Source organism: Grammomys surdaster, unplaced genomic scaffold (genome assembly GCF_004785775.1).
Source record: "Grammomys surdaster isolate TR1022 unplaced genomic scaffold, NIH_TR_1.0 125928, whole genome shotgun sequence".
In the NCBI taxonomy this organism is placed as follows: domain Eukaryota; kingdom Metazoa; phylum Chordata; class Mammalia; order Rodentia; family Muridae; genus Grammomys; species Grammomys surdaster.
Genome location: NW_021620751.1, coordinates 2,063,193 through 2,080,500, shown reverse-complemented (window position 1 = coordinate 2,080,500; position 17,308 = coordinate 2,063,193). Strand labels below are relative to the sequence as shown.

At 40.1% G+C, this 17,308-nt stretch overlaps 1 protein-coding gene across 2 annotated transcripts in view; it reads left to right on the top strand.

Moving 5' to 3' along the window:
* Gc (GC vitamin D binding protein) overlaps window positions 1–2,940 on the top strand; it is a 34,975-nt gene extending 32,035 nt beyond the window's left edge. For both annotated transcript variants that reach the window (XM_028752584.1, XM_028752583.1), the window contains one exon: window positions 2,775–2,940. In XM_028752584.1, coding sequence (XP_028608417.1) covers window positions 2,775–2,810 — 36 coding nt within the window. In that variant the 3' untranslated portion in view covers window positions 2,811–2,940. The remainder of the gene's footprint in view (window positions 1–2,774) is intronic.
* The last annotated feature ends 14,368 nt before the right edge of the window (window positions 2,941–17,308 follow it).

The following is a 17,308-nucleotide window of genomic DNA, read 5'->3' as shown; positions in this document are numbered from 1 at the left end:
TCTCTCTCTCTCTCTCTCTCTCTCTCTCTCTCTCTCTCTCTCTCTCTGTGTGTGTGTGTGTGTGTGTGTGTGCGTGTGTATCTATGTGTGTTGAGTGGAAGTCCCCTGTAGCTCAGACTATATTTTCTCAATTTTTAGGAAAATCATTTTAGTTTCTCAGAGGACGCATTGAAACAGGAGAAAATATCCATTTAAGAAAGAAGGTAGGGTAGATGGGATGGTTCAGCATGTAAACATGCTTGCTGCTAAATCTGACAATACCAGTTCGATTCCCAGGACCAACATGGTGGACTCCCACAGGTTGCTCTTTGACCTCCACATAAATACATAATTGCCCATGTATATACTTTAGTATATATGGGCTCCCCATATATGCTAAATAAATAAGTATATTTTGGAAAGAAAGAGTAGTAAGCAACATTAAACTAATATATTTCAAGATATTTCCTTTTAACCTAACAACTTTCAGAAATATGTAACTAAATCAAGAGATAATCTCATTTAACATAGTATAACATCAATAAAGAGCCTAAAATACTTATTTTCTGGTCGATAGCAATTATCTTCATCTTCTATAGATTTTTTGTATGTCATTTCTCCTCAGTTAGCATTTTTCTTTAACCTTTAAATAATCGTTTAATTTCTGTACCATCCAATTCTTTGACCTTTGAAGCACATTTTGATCACTTGAATAGAAACTAAAAAATAATTTACACATCTTCCTAAATTTCTACGAAATGAACGGACTGTTTTGAAACCGAATATAGTCAGGTCTTGCTAGTCACAGACACAACCTGGAATGAAGAGCTACTAACAGGAAATTGTATTGAGACAATTTTGTGGCTCTGACAAAGAATTACACCCTACTCAACAAGGTTTTAAGGTGGAGGTATCAGGTCAGAATATGACACTACAGATCAAGTCTTTCTATCAAATTGAAAACAATAACTAATACACCGTGTTTCTTGGGCTCCAGGAAAAATTCTATGGCACTATTCAATAACTAACCAGAAACTGGCCTGAGATGACTGAGTTCAGCCCTAACCATCCTGTACCCAATGATGCCAGATGAAATGTTGAGTATTTCCCCCTTATCTTAAGTTGAATGGTAGTCATTTTTTTCTATACATTTTGACATCCTAACACTGTTAACATTGGCTAGTCATGTAATTCTTTTTCAGTGAAAGCTCACTAGTCTCTCCTTAGAGACTTGAATACAAGCTGAATTCTTTATTCTCTAGGTGTTCTCATCCCTAGGTACACCTCTCATTTATCTCTAATGCAGTCCACAGATACATTTTATTTCATACTTTGAAGTGTTATCATAACTGGAGCTGTCATCTTGACTCCTATCTTCTTAGGTGAGCCTTCAAGCCCCATACTGATGTTCTATTGGAGAGGGAGTGAGTTTTTCAATCTTAACAAGCCAGGCATTTTTTTCTAGAAGAAATTAAATTAGTGTTCCCTGGGATGCCAAGATAAAAGACTTTGTCTACCCTATAGGTAAAAAATATTTTAGAATCTAGAATCACACCTTGTACCATGTGAATTTTTTATATATTAAAAAAAACCCAAAATCAATAACAACAACAACAAAAACAGAACAAAACAAACAAACTAACTAAAAACCAAAAACAAAACTGTCTCATACCAAATAGTGTCTTACTAAAGTAAAAAATCACTGAACTACTATCTCAACTCCATGACCAGGGACATTGTTCAGCTTTCCATAATTGTAAAAAAAAATCCAAAATAATCAACTTATTAAAAGAGAAGGTTCATTTCATCTCACTCTTTGAGGTCTTCTGTCCCATAAGTGTCATGTAGCCCTGCTGCTTTTAGGCCTCTGAACAAGTGTCAGGTGGCAGCAATGAGCAAGATGTGATAAAAACAAAGTGACACCTCATTGTCAGGAATCAAAGGTAGAGGAAGTGCCTAGTGCTCTATACTCCTCTTTAAGGACACTGATAAGCAGTGACCTAAGGACCTCCAACTGCACACCTCTCCAAGGTCAGTCTCTACACAATATGCCACCCTGTGACCTGTCATAGTCAGGGTTACTATTGCTGTGAAGAAACAACATAACCAAAAGTAAATTGGGGGAGAAAGAGTTTATCTAGCTCACACTTCCACATTGTAGACCACATGGATGGAATCCAGGGTAGAAATCAAATGGAGCAGGAACCTAGAGTCAGAAGCTGATACAGAAGCCATGCAAGAGTGATGGTTACTGGTTTGCTCCTCATGGTTTACTCAACCTGCTTTATTATAGAACCCAGGACCGCTACAGCCCAGGGATCACCTCACCCACACTGGGATAGGCACAACCCCTACCAATCACTAGTTAAGAAAATGACCTCCAGGCTTGTCTACAGTTCGATCTTATGAAGGTATCTTCTTAATTGAGATTCCCCCCTCTCAAAAGACTTTAGCTTGTGGAAAGTTGGCATAAAACCATCCAGCATAGGGCCATATGGGATAGTCAAAGCCTACACTACACCAAGGGCTCCTATCTGCTTTTTCTCTTTTGCTCTGACAGTAATTATTCCCATAGAGTACACAGTCACACAGGCTTCACTAGGTCATGAACTATGCACCTTGGCATAGCAGTTTTTGCTTTGAGTATGGGGAATTTCTTACACAAATGGGCTACACAGGATATATGGGTCATACTAGACACTTTTATCTTTACCATAAACATAAAAATAATATAGTTTTGCCTTATATGTATCTGATGTGTCTCTTATGCACCATTTATTCCCATTTTCTCACAGACCTGGAACTGGACCACTCTGGAAAATTGCCAATGATAAAAAAATCAAGCAAACACCACAGAGATGGCCTTCCAAGAAGACCACCAAGATAATTCCATTTTTCCTACCTACAATGTTTTTGATGAATTATATAAAAAAATAAATTGAAATATAGTGCAAACTCTAAGTATGATGGAGAATGATGCTGATCTTCAGGATGGTTGTTGTGTCATCCCAGGCAGTGCTAGCTACTGAGCTAGCCACCCACACAAACCAGGCTTCCCACTAGACCTCTGCTGTTCCTCTCAAAGACTCCCGACAGTAGCATCAACTCTCCAATCCCCAGTGGGCTCAGCTCTGTTCCCTGACTGTTTTTCAGACTTCATAGGTACCACTGAGGAAAAGTTAGCCTGATTGCTAACAAAGAGTCTGGAATATCTCATTTCTTAAAAGCAAAATACCTCCTGGGAGCATCCCCTCACATCCAACTGTGAGCTATAGCAGTTCATTCTGTTGTATCTATCTGCCTTGCAAATAGGAATTCTCCTAAACACGAATGGAGGAGGGAGGCTTGGGATTTTTGTTTGCTTTCGTTCTGGTTTGGGTTTTTACTTTTGCTAATGACTCCTGAGAACAACTTAGCAAGCAGTTTCTGGAATACCATAAATTTTCAGCTGAGCTTGACTTATTGTGCACATATGCATGAATTTCTATGCATTTCTTTACTCCGAGAAAATGAACACGCCCTGATTCTATATTCTTCCTGGAAGACAGATGTACTTTTGGAATAAATATATATGTGAAGCTAATAAAGGCCAAGGAAAACCTTCTCTATATAGGGTTAATTGCAATAGGGACTACTTTGTGGCAAACGTAGATACACAGTAAATATGAAATGTATTATATGGCATAAGTAATCAGAATTAAGTTAAGCACAAGCAACTCTGCTACTTTCCAAGATTCTAAGTCCAAAATGAGAATTTCATTCATCATACCGAGTGAAGAACCTTTGCCAATGGAATGACACATCTGTAGCCTCTTTGGTAGAAAGTGTATCCCTGCTTTGTGGCATATGAAGGTTCTAAAATGAAAAATTAACTTCAAATGGAGACATTCTTGAGATGGCATGATGTCAAAATTCAACTGTCATCTACATAGTTAGGCAACATTTCAGACTTTTGAAAAATTATTTTTTTAAAAAAATATGGCCTTACTAAAGTTTCAAGTAACTCCACTAATAGATCATTGATAAAATGTTAACGGACAGACTCTAAAAATAACTAGTTCACAAGGTCATAGAAAGCAAAAAGCAGGACAGATAATCCCACTGATTAACACTGCATAAATGATCAGTGGCTTATTTAAAGGAGAGTTTTTTTTACATCATAAATGTTTTTACTTTTTAGAGTGGATAACAATATTCCTTTTTTGTAGACACCACATTCATTCCTTGATGGACATTTAGACATTTCTTTATTAAATATTTGATTTATTTACATTTCAAATGTTGTCCCCCTTCTCAAACCCCTTCCATGAACCTTTCACCCCATCCACTCTCCCCTTTGCCTCTAAGTGGATGCCACCCACTCACCTACTCTTACCTCAACCCTCTTACATCCTCCTTCTCTGGGGCATCAAGTCTCCAGAGGACCAAGTACTTCCTCTCCTTCTGATGCCAGATAAAGCAGTCCTCTGCTACATGTTTCAGGAGCCATGGACCAGCTCATGTATACTCTTTGGTTGATGGATTAGTCCCTGGGAGCTCTGAGGGGTCTGGTTGGTTGATACTGTTGTTTTTCCTATGGGGTTGCAATCTCCTTCAAGTCCTTCAATCCTTCCCCTAACTCTTCCACTGGGGTCCCCGGGCTCAGCCCAATGGTTGGCTGTGAGTATCTACATCTGTCTTTGTCAGATGCTGGCAGAGGCTCTCAGAGGACAGCCATACCAGGCTCCTTTCTGCAAGCATGTCTTGGCATTAACTGGTCTAACTGGCGGTCTGCATGTAGAAGAATGCAAATTGATCCATTTTTATCTTCTTGTCCAAAGCTCAAGTCCAAGTGGATCAAGGCCCTCTCATAAAACCAGCTACACTGAAACTAATAGAAGAGAAAGTGAGAAATAGTCTGGAACACATTGGCAAAGGAAGGATTTCCTTAACAGAACACTAATGTTTCAGGCTGTAAGATCAACAATTGACACATGAAATTGAAACATTCTGTAAGGCAAAGGACACTGTCAATAGAACAAAACAGCAACCTACAGATTGGGAAAAGATCTTTACTTAACCTTACATCCAATATAGGGATAATATCCAAAATATACAAAGAACTGAAGAAGATAGATTCCAAAAACCAAACAACACAATTAAAAGTGGGGTATGGAGCTAAACAAAGAATTTTCAACAGAGGAATCTGGAATGGCTGAGAAACACTTAAATGTTCAACATCCTTAATCATCAGGGAAATGCAAACCAAAACAACCCTGAGATTCCACCTTACAGCAACCAGAATGGCTAAGATCAAAAACTCAGGTGACAGCATATGCTGGTGAGGATGTGAAGAAAAAGAAACACTCTTCCATTTTTGGTGGGATTGCAAGCTGGTAAAATTGCTTTGGAAATCAACCTAGTGGTTCCTAAGAAAATCGGACATAGTCCTACCTGAAAACCCAGCTATACCACCCTTGGGCATATACCCAGAAGATGCTTCACCATATCACAAGGACACATGCTTCACTATGTTCATAGTACTCTTATTTATAATATACAGAAGCTAGAAACAACCCAAATATCCCTTAACTGAAGAATGGATACAGAAAATGTGGTACATTTACACAGTGGAATACTACTTAGCTATTAAAAACAAAGACATAGTGAATTTTGTAGGCAAATGAGTGGAAGTAGAAAATATCATCCTGGGTGAGGTAACCCAGATTCAAAAGGACATATATAGTATATACTCACTGAAAAATGGATATTAGCCCAAAAGCTCAGAATACCCACTATACAACTCAAAGACCTTATGAAGGTTAACAAGAAAGATGGCCAAAGTGTGGATGCTTCAATCCCACTTAGAAGGGGGAAGAAAACAATCACAAGAGACAGTGGGATGGAGGAATCTGAGTGGGATAGGGGAAGGGGGAAAGGGAGGTAGGATCAGGTATGGGAAGAGACAGAAGAGAAGTCCAGATTGCCAAGAGAATGAATAGAAATATGCAGCAGTGGGTGGTGAAGAATACGGAGGGGCAGGGGGGGATACTACAAAGTCCCAGACACCAGGGATGCGAGATTTTCCCAGGACCCAATGGGGATTACATTAGCCAAAATGCCGACCAGCAGGGAGATACCTGAAGAGATCACCTCCAGTAGATAGACATGGTCCCCAGTTGAGGGATGGGGCCACCCATCCATCTCAAAATTTTAAACCCAGAATTGTTCCTGTCTAAAGGAAACGCAGGGACAAAAAAAATGAAGCAAAGACTGAATGAAAGGCCATCCAGAGACTGCCCCACCTAGGGACCCATCCCATCTGCAGACACCAAACTCTGGCACTTGAAGGAAAGATTCTTGAATCAAATTTGTTTCAGAAATATACCTCCCCTCTGGAGAGCCATGATTTACTGTATATAAGTCATCATTTCCCTGATTTATTTATCTACTAGTGACTCTGTGAGAGTACTGCCCAGAATTACTGCTCTGTTGATTCAGAGGAAATAATGCCCTGTTTTCAGATGAGAAATTGCGTTCACAAATCGTTTCTGAACTACTGCGAAATGCTCCAGTTTAATCTGGTATTTTGTTTTGGTTTGGTTTTTTGCTTGATCAGGTAAAACTGAATACTTCTGTTACCAAGTAGCCAATAAATTTTACATAGTGAGCTGAAGTGGGGTCTTCCCTCGTTTCGTTGAGCTCGTGAAACGAGGTAATGAAATGAGGTTGCTGTGTTTTCTTGTATTAAGAAGCACCGACTTGAATGGCCCATCCTTTAGGATGGTTTTTAGGTATAGCTACTATGGTTCATTATTGTGTCCTTGATGCTCCACTTCCTGTGAAACTGTTGTCTTTTGATAACTCCTCACTGCTCTCCAACTGTAAGTGATGATTTTGTGTCTTCGTCTACTGTCAACCATAGATGATTCCACTGGGTAATTTGTTGTATATAATAAGCTCTCAATAACTTTTGGCATCAACTCTATCTGAGTCCTCACTTTACATAAGGGAAACAACTCTATTGTGTTTCTAAGAATGACATACCTTGTATCAGGGTTCTTCTAGGCAGCGATTGAGGGTATATTTGACTTAAGGTGTTGACTTATTCTTTTGTGAAGCTGGTAAGTCTGTCATCCATAGGGCAGGCTGACAGTATAGAACATCAGGGTAAAATTTCTGTGCTACAGACTTGAGGTAGAGTCCTTCCTTGCCTGCAAACTTTTGTTCATCTACAATGAATAGGATGTTCATCTCCTTTAAGTTGGCTGATGGGAAATGTTAATTACGCAACAACATCTATGATCATCTTTCACCAAACTCTCTCCAAAGCCTGCTCAGGCTGATGCATAAAATTCACCTAGCACACAAGCTTTCTGTTGCTGTCTTTTGTAGAGTTTAAAGTCTTTTACACTGCAGTACTAATTTACCATGCTTTCTGGATGCTTAGATCATAACACAGGTGGTTCTCACACAGGGCCTTAATGGCGTAAAATGCTCTCCACAAGGATTACTTTATTATTATCTAAGGATGAAATTCTTCAGAATCAAGGTTACCTATTCTGGATATTTAGATCTTAAATCATGAAGAAAGCTTTTATATCTTTTAGTTCAAGGGCAATAATCCCACATAACACATTAATTTGATCGGATTTGACATTTATCGATTTCCATTGGGAAATAAATAGCTAGAAGGAACCAAGGGGGTTTGGAGGGTTGTTTGCTGTTTCTGGTCCCTCTTTACAGAGCCCTGCCTGAAGCAGAGCTTTACCTCACATTAGAATCATGTGGAGAATTATGAAACACAAAATTCTCTCTCCAAAGCGTCCCCTCAGAGATGCAAATTTGATCAGGCTTGGGTAAGATCCACTGTGCCACCCTACCTCAGCCAGACTAGAGATGATGAAAATCCCCGAGACCAGCCGGTTCATCACTCTCACTGCTAACAAGCGGTCGACCATACTCAGTGCTGGGGAGCTGGAGCTGCTCAGCCTCTCCCCTTCTGCCAGTCCCTTTGCCCTGCAGCAGCCTCCGCACTGTCAAGATTTGCCCTTAATGACAGACTGACACTTTGATCTTCCACTAAGCTTTCACAATCCTGAGTAATCAAATAAAAATATTTCCTTTTCCAAAGGCTATTTCCTTCTTGTTTATTCTTTTCCAAGATTGAAAAAAATTATTTTTCCCATTAGAAAAGGACCTAATTAACAATTGTTCGTTCCACACACTACTCTGACAGCCTGACAATACTCCTTCTCCTTCCTTCCTTCCTTCCTTCCTTCCTTTCTTCCTTCCTTCCTTCCTTCCTTCCTTCCTTCCTTCGTTTTCTTTTTTCTTCTCTCTTTTGGTTGGGAGCCACCCCATCTCTCCAGACCAAGCGTTCCTACTTTCATAACCTAAGTTTACTAGCAAGTATCTACTAGCTGTCTATAGATGAGAGGTAGCGGTTTTTATATTTTTTTTCTAGTCTATAAGAGAGCCTTTTAAGGTATAAATTAAGGGCCTGGCCCCATATTTTCAACGTCAGAAGAGTGGACTGTTGTACTAAACACATTTGTATGCAGCTCTGTAAAGAGTCAGAACTTGCCCAGTTCAAATCAAACCCTTTGCTGCCACCCTGTGGATGACATATCTAAATGCAGTTACTACAGAAAGAAGGGATTCTGAAATATATTTTCTACTATTCTAAATTTTATTTATTTTAAAAATTATTATACAAGAATGACGCTGTATTAATCGGTTTCGCTGATTCTTGCCTCTCCTCTTCTCCCATGATTCTTGCCTCTCCTCTTCTCCCAATTCCCTTGTCCTCCCTGGTAACCTTCACCCCCAGTAGCCTCCTTCAGCTCTCATGTCTTACTTAAGCTGTTCTCCCCAGCTTCCCAATGACTCTTGCCCCCTCTCATTGTCCTCTTTCCAGTTTCATTGTCTGTACCCATATTCACACATATCTACACATAAACCAAATGTGTTCCACTTAGATGTTTTACTTACTTCCTATTTCTATGACTGTTCAAATTTTTATAGAGCACTGGATCCATTTTGTCTCTTAAAAGCTAACTCTGCTTGGCTGGGTAGATTGCTGGTGGCAGTGCATTTTCCTATCATGCAAGAAGATCTAGGTCCAATCTCCAACACAACAAAACTCCTTAACCGTATAATATAATTAAAAAGGCCTTGCTTGTTCTTTGACTATTTGTGTTTATTGTCTTGCTTGTTTCTTGACTATTTGCATCTATTGTATTTCTACTCCCTCAACCTAGAACTGACCTTAATACTTGCACTTAATTAAAATGGTATAAAAGCATAAAAGAGGAGGGGGGGATGGGGAAAGGAGATGACATCTGAAATGTAAATAAATAAAATATCCAATAAAAATATACTAATACTTGGCATTTTAAAAAGATTAATTTATTATTTATTTATCCATTTATTTATTATGTATACAGTATTCTGCCTGCATATATGCCTGCATGCCAGAAGAGGGCACCAGACCTCATTATAAATGGTCGTGAGCAACCATGTGGTTGCTGGGAATTGAACTCAGGACTCTGGAAGAGGACTCAGTGTCGTCACCCTCTGAGCTATCTCTCCAGCCCAATACTTTGCTTTTAATAGGCTTCACTGTTTGTATTTTCTAGTACTTTCCAACATGTGACCTCCTCTAACACTCATCATAATCAACCAAAGATAACCCAGTTCCTATCACATGCATTTCCAGGAAACTATGTTATCAACGAGATACTACACTAACAGCAGCATGTGCTAGTGAACAGCAAAGATTGATCTAAGAGAACACTCCGCACTTTCCTTGAATCAAAAAAGTGCTTAGCGGTCAGAAGCCATCTAGAAACTGCTAAAGGCATGCATGTAAGTTTTCTGGAGATGGCCCACCATTTTGCATGGTCTGTAGTGGGTGAGCTCTAAGAATGCAGGGTCCTTAGAGACTTCATCCCAGGATTTCTTTTTGCTGCTGATATGTCTTTCCTGTCACTATTACATACCCTAAGGATTCCTGGGCATCAGCCCACTCTATTGGGCAAATTTTCTGCAGATCAACATGAAGATGATTTTAGAGAATTCTTGGCTTAACTCAAATAATTTTGAGAAGAAAATTTAAGGAGATGGTTTCAGTTGTTTTGCCAGGAAAATGTAATAAAGTTAGAATCAAGAATAGAATGTGCCTCTTCCTCAGAGAATAGTAAGTAAAGGCTACACAGTAAGGAATACAATGAGCTTTTACAATTACATTAAGAAGATAAACAGGCTTGAGACAGATTTATGATCAAGGAAAAACATTCATTCTAGATCAGGTCCAAGGATGAAACTGTGGGTCTCCCTGCCCTCCTGGGTCAGCTGATTTGGATTACAGGGGCAAAGGGAGCATAGACAGTAAGCTGGGGTTTTAGAAGCCCTGTGAGCATGTATGGTGAATGACCACACCAGAACCAGCAATCAGTAGGCAAATCAGCTTTACATGGGGTAATTCAAGGCTTATAAATTGGGAGAGTGAGGGTAGGAACATCCAGGATGAGCAAAGTCATTGGCTGGGGATATATGACATATGGTACCTGGAGTGCCTCATTAGCATTGGGAAGCATTTCAGGAATCTCAAGTGCTGGCCAAACAGCTTTTATCAGGAGAAAGGAAATTGATCCTGTAATCTAGTTGAAGCTATATGACATTCTTCAGGTAGAGGCATGTGCAGGGACTTAGAACTCTCCAGAGCAGGTCAGAGAAGGAGAAGCCTTGCCAATGAAGGAAGTCTCCCGTATTGTGCTGAGCCCAGGGTCATGGTGGACTTCGGTCTTATTAGCAGAGTTTTCCCATAGAAGCCACAGGTGTGTACTATGATAAAACAAAGTCATACGAAACTGTTGCTTTAAACTTATAATGAGCTTGTAGAATGAAGCACTGCTTTGCACATCCTTCTGTGACTCCCCTTTTATGTAACATTTTATCTGAGGTAATTCTTCCTTACTTAGAGAACTTCCTGTCTAAACACTACAAAAGGCTAAAAGCAATAATAAAATTAGGTGTAGACATTTCCATTTCATCTGGTATGCACGTTGCCTGTGTGTGTCTATGTGTGTGCTTGAACTCTCCCTTTCTTCCTCTTCTTTTTTCTCTGACTCATGAAAAGTTAAGGACTTTCAAGCCTCTTGCCTGGCCAATGAGGGGGCTCTTGAGCCAGAAAGAAAGAACCCTAGCAATGAAGCCCTTTTTTCTTCTTAATCCACTGCTGACAAACAGCAGGAGTTAATCACCAGAAGTCAGTGGCTTTTTGCCTTAAAATAGCACAAAAGCTAAGGAAAGAGATAATTTATCGAAAGTAAGCTACTTTGCCCCAGCCATCGCAGTTTTTGCCACCACAACCGCCAACAGCCTCATCACTGCCTGCCTCAGTCTACCTAGATGTAACTGTGCTGTGGATCTGTGTCCTAGCATCTTGCTACCCTGAAAGAACAGTTTAAGACAATAATAATTAAGAACAGTTAAATGCAATAGCAAACAAATGTAAGGGTGACTAGGCCCACATGTCTGCTGTAGTTGCAATCAGAGTGTGACCAGCTGAAGCCCTCTTACACTCAATTCCATTCATATGTTCAGCCCTTAGGCCAAAAAGAATCAAGTAGCTGAAGTCTGGAATACAGAAGGCTCCATGGTGGTCTCTCCTCATAGCAGCCTCAGGCACTTAGCATGGCAGTTGATGCCTCCCAGTATGAGCTTCCTATAGCAGTTTTCTTTCTAATTGAGTTTCAGATGTCAGATTTCATTCTTACCATCTCTATTCCATTCTCCAAGTAAGTCCAAAGACTCATTCAAGTCAAGGGATGGAGAAACTGGCTGTGCATTTTGATAAGTCAAATACCAAAATGTTTGCAGTGTTTCAATGCTAGCAAGTATACAGTGTGTTGTTGAGGTTTAGTCCATTGTCGATTGTAATGCTAAGTGAGAGCCTTCAAGACCTGGAGTCCTCATGTAAACTCGAGTGACCATGCCTCTAAGTTATTTCTGATTGGTAAATAAAGACACCAACAGTCAATAGTTGGGCAGAAGAGACATAGTTGGGGTTTAGGTTTCCTGGGCTGGGGGTCAGAGGAAAACCAGGAGAAGAAGGTGGAGGAGGAAGGAGGAGCTGCCATAGGTTAAGTGAACCATAAAAAAATATGCCCCTGAGGGCTAGCCAATTAGAGTTAAGAGCAGCCCAGATAAAACAGTAAGTACTAAGTAATAACTTAGGGTTATCTATAGGAACATAGATTCTAATACCTTAGAATGAAGATATCTGCCTAACTCTTGTGAGGATTAAGGCTTTTGGAAAATGTAAAAGTTGTGTGTGTCTTTTAGCTGAGAACTAAATAATCAAGGCTGTGTAGAAACCCTGAGTCAGGATTAAAAATTTCTACAACAATATGTTCATTAACTCTTGAAGTAAATAGTGCCAGTATCCTCAGACGTTAGATGAAGACATTGGGGTATAAGGGAGCTAACTCTCTCTTTGAAGGTTAATTGCTAGGAAACACACACACACACACACACACACACACACACGCAACAGTAGAAGGATGCATTGGGGCTTCTTACCGGAGTATACTAAGCCTAAGTTCAATACATGCTCTCCCAACAGTGAAGCTGGCAGCTGGATTTGCATAGACAACATTGAGCAGTGTTTTGACATTCGTTACAACTTTGAAGTAAAAGCTTCTCAAGGAAATGAGATCCAGCAAGGCAGAATGAAGATCTTTAAACATTTCCAGAGCTTCTAGTCAGCATTTACCATGTTTACCCCTAAGTATTACACTTGCTTCCACTGTGTTTCTGCAGACAGACATAAACCAGGGAGTGAATAGAGAATGAATGTTGTAGGCAAGTGGAGAACCACTGAGAATGAAATGATGGGGAAACTGGCCCACCTCAATTTCCAGAACTGAGTACTGGAGCAAGCTGTTTAGGGTGGAGTAGTTCTCTCTCTCTCTTTCCCTCTCTGTCTCCCTCTCATCTGTCTCTGTCTCTCTGTCTCTGTCTTTCTGTCTCTGTTTGTCTCTGTCTCTCTGTCTGTCTGTCTCTCTATCTGTCTCTCTGTCTGTCTCTGTCTCTCTCTGTCTCTCTGTCTCTGTCTCTCTGTCTCTCTGTCTCTCTCTCTCTTTCTCTCTCTTTCTCTCTCTCTCTCTCTCTCTCTCTCTCTCTCTCTCTCTCTCTCTCTCTGCTGTTCAGTCAGCTACAGGGCAGACAACCTTGCTGTCTGTCCCAGGAGTCCATCAGCTGTCATTTTCCTCCTGCATGGTGACTTTACACTTGGACATTGATGCTCAGGACAATAGAAAACAATGGCTCCTTCACTGTTTTCTCACTGTAAGTTGTTTGCTTTACTGTTTTGTTAACTTTCATTATGGATGGGAACATGAAATATCACATAAATAAAATAAATCATGCTGCCACCATTTACTCAACCAGGGTTTGGAAAATCTACCTGGGCAAACAGGAAGGTGGAAGATAGTGGCTTCCATGGACCTCCACCTCTAGCTATGGGTCCACCTTATCAATCCTACTTCTACACAAACTTTCCTTAAGAGCTCTAAGGCTCTGATACATAATCCTGGTGCCCTGGTTTTATATTATATTTCGATTTTTGTCAATATATTTGTGTTATGACATTTGGTGTGTTTAATCTCCAAATTTGATCTAATAATTTAAAATCATTTAAATGTATTGTTCTCTTTCCCAGAAATGTTTGCTTTTGGGAAAAACAAAAAACAAAACAAAACAAACAAACAAACAAAAAAAAACATGTGGGCTGGAAGAAGAAGCCAGTATAAGTTTTTGATGTGCACAGATGGAAGAAAGTATTACAGACCAGGAAACTCTCCTGAAGTCCAGCTCCCAAGAGATGCAGGAGTCGTTTCTACTCAGCCAACCTTGTCAGCATCCTTTCCACCTTACACAGCTATTGTCTTAAACAGAATTGTTTCAAGCACTCTCCAAGGTACTGTCCTTGAAAATGTCAGTTCATAGAGATGCATAAACAAATGAGAAACAAATACTTCCCTAAGTTGCTTTGGGACAAAAATGATGAGGGTGAGACTTAAAATACCTAGCAATTGGAATGACACCTGTGCTCAGTCATCAGAGTAGGATATTGCTGGGTAAGGAGGCATGATGACCAAGAGCAAATGATTCAGTCATGGGGAGGGTACACGCCTGATCACTGCCTTGCAGTTGAGAAACAACAGCTGAGAGAGCTGGGGAAACCCTTGGAGAAAAGAGGGCAGAACTAAAGTGGGAGGGTCTCATACACATCATTCACTTGGGAAGATCCTAGGTCAACATTCTTAGTTTTGGAGTCTACACTTTCAACTATAACAAAGCATTTCTACGGCAGGTGAGATAGCTTAAACACGCTTGAAATCAAACAACAACTTCCTAAGCAGGTTTTTAAAATTTACTTCCCATATCAGCAATCTAGGAAGTAGTTCAGAAAATAAGCTTACATACCACAAAATTCATTCAATAAAAATAAATAGCCAGTTTAAGAATAAAGGTAGGTAAACTTATTCTAGGGGGTAAAATTAGTTTTAATCTATATTATTTTCTAAACTACCTTAGCAAACACATAGTTCGTTGTTTTTTGTAAGTTTCCAGTTATGTATGCTAAGCCAACAGCCACATGCAATAATCACTTGAGTTATTTCTGTGTAAACAACAGAGACTCATTGTTTGAGCAGGCTTCAGCTACCAGCTCAAAACGCTGACATGATGCCCTAGTAATAATGAAAGTGGTTAGTAACTTTGATTAGGTTTGATTTGATTTAAATAAATTCATGACTTTCATTCATTGGCCATTCCAGAGACAGCATTTAATGATGCAACTGCATTGCAAAGTGTTTCTAGGGGACTTGATCAGACACAATGGGCAAGTTCCTGGCAGGCGAAAAATGCTTTAAACTGTGCTGTTTAAACGTGAACAGTGCTGTTGTCACAATTTGGGTAGAATGGCATTTACAAAAAGATATTTACGGCTCCTTTTGTCCTCCTTCCATTTCTTATCTTCCCTGAAGCACAACTATGAAACTAAGATATGCTATGATCTAAATACTAAAAAAAAAAAAAAAAAAAAAAAAGACAGACAGGCAGGCAGGAAGGAAGGAAGGAAGGAAGGAAGGAAGGAAGGAAGGAAGGAAGACCAATTCTCCCGAACCTGTGTCTGTAACAGTGCTCACTCCAGCCTCTGTAGTCTGGGCAGTGACGTGACTGGGCTTGTGTGCAGAAGGGAGGTCCTTCAAGGTGCCTACAGCAACAGCAATATCCACTTGAAATGTCCCTTTTCACACCACATGACACAAGCTAGTCATCATCACCTTTCACAAATTTGAGTCCCAGGAAAGACAAAATCAATCAATTGATTAATTGATTAAACATCCCAGCTGTAAATTCCAGTCTCTAAACTTGCAAATCTAGCCTTCTCTGTTCATTGCTGTGAAATACAGTGCTCTCCTCACTCCCTGCCAAAAGTGGGTTTGAGCACCTGCCAGTCTAGTCCACACTTTAACAAAGTAGAAATGATATTGAGCTTCCATGCCCCACACTCCTTAACAAGAGACTCCTTCCATCCTTTAAATAAACCTTGAAGAAAACAGATGATGGAGAGATTTTCAGAAGTGGGGGTGCTTTCATCTGTACCCACATAATTAAATCGATACATTATTTTCTCTTAAACTCAACCACAGCCGGTTTTAAATCAGCTACCTCCTCTGTTTTAAGTGAGGTTTTTGAAGGTTATCTCTCCTCCCAATGCCCAGCCTCTGTTTTAGGTTTCTCTACCCTCATTACAGAGGGAGCTTCAGTTTCTATTTGCATGATGTGGGTAGAACAGAACAAAAAGAGACTTCCAAGCCAATGACTGTTCTCATGATTTACAGTTCATTTTACTCCCAAAATAGAAAGATCACCTCTGTACCACCTCAGGCAGCAACTGTGTCTCTCGAAATTAAAGGAAGAGAATTATATTTCATAAGTGCCTAGATGGAACCTTAGCACATGGCCCATCCCTACATTAAATGCAGCCACACAAGGAAGGCCTCAGCTCTGGGAAACACTAGAAGGTCTATTCCAGCCTTCGTTTAGCCTGAACTCTCCCAATGCGTCCAGACATCCTCAGTAGAGAAGTGCCCATCAAGAATCCATTCTTCCTCTATCCACTTTAGCATACAGAATTCCAGGCATACTTCCAGCCTGCACAGGCTTCCTCTTCACATAGACTTCACTGCTACTAAGTAACAGTAACAACAGTAACTACTAAGTCACCAGAAGGTACTTGTGGTGGCCGGTAGACAGTCTATAGATGTGTCAGTCAAGGCAGATGCATCTCTAAGTCCTCATGGAAACACTATGCAACGTTGGAACTGAGAAAAAAAAAAAAAGACCAGGCCATCAACTGGAGGCTGACTCATGTTCTCTTATGAAGTGTCTGGTGAGATAACAAGGCAACTTAAGGCAGTTAGCAACATTAGCAATCTGAGTTAGATCTCTGTAACTCACATGGTGAAGATTCCAAACCAACTCCCAAAAGTTGTACTCTTGACTTACATAGACACTCAGACACAGACAAACAGATACACACACACACACACAGAGAGAGAGAGAGAGAGAGAGAGAGAGAGAGAGAGAGAGAGAGAGAAATGAGACAGATTTTTTTTTAATGTTCAGAAGGATCTATGAATTTTTTTAAATTAAACTTGAATTTCCAGGCTGTTGTCCCTCTAAGGAAGATGTAAATATCTGGATATGTGCTATATGGGCCTGCTTTTGTGTTCATGTACTTTTTTCATGTTCTTATACTTCTTATGCAGAAGCAGGATCAGGGCTGGGTGAGGGATAATTTAGAGATCTTGAAATAGATAAAGTTTATGACTGGCCCTCTCACTACAAACAGATACAAAGCCCTAACCACCGTCCAAATAGATTTACTGGGGAGAGGGAGTGGTCCTAGTAGGGACAGAGCTTGAGTAGCATGCACAGGTCATAGATTCAATCCTTACTATTGCAGGAAGGGGGGAGGGAGGGAGGAAAGGAGGGAAGGGGAAGAGAGAAAGAGAGAGAGAGAGAGAGAGAGAGAGAGAGAGAGAGAGAGAGAGAGAGAGAGAGAAGTGAGCAAAACAGATTTAACAAGCATGCAAATTACACCCAGACGTTTTTTATTTGTCTTAAAGCAAGTTGATGGGTGGCTTTTTCCAAAATGGAGTCCCCAAAACATGAAAATATTTAGAAGAAAGTGACATGATTAAAAACATGAGAATCTTGCACCTGGAGTCAGTCTCTCTCTCTCTCTCTCTCTCTCTCTCTCTCTCTC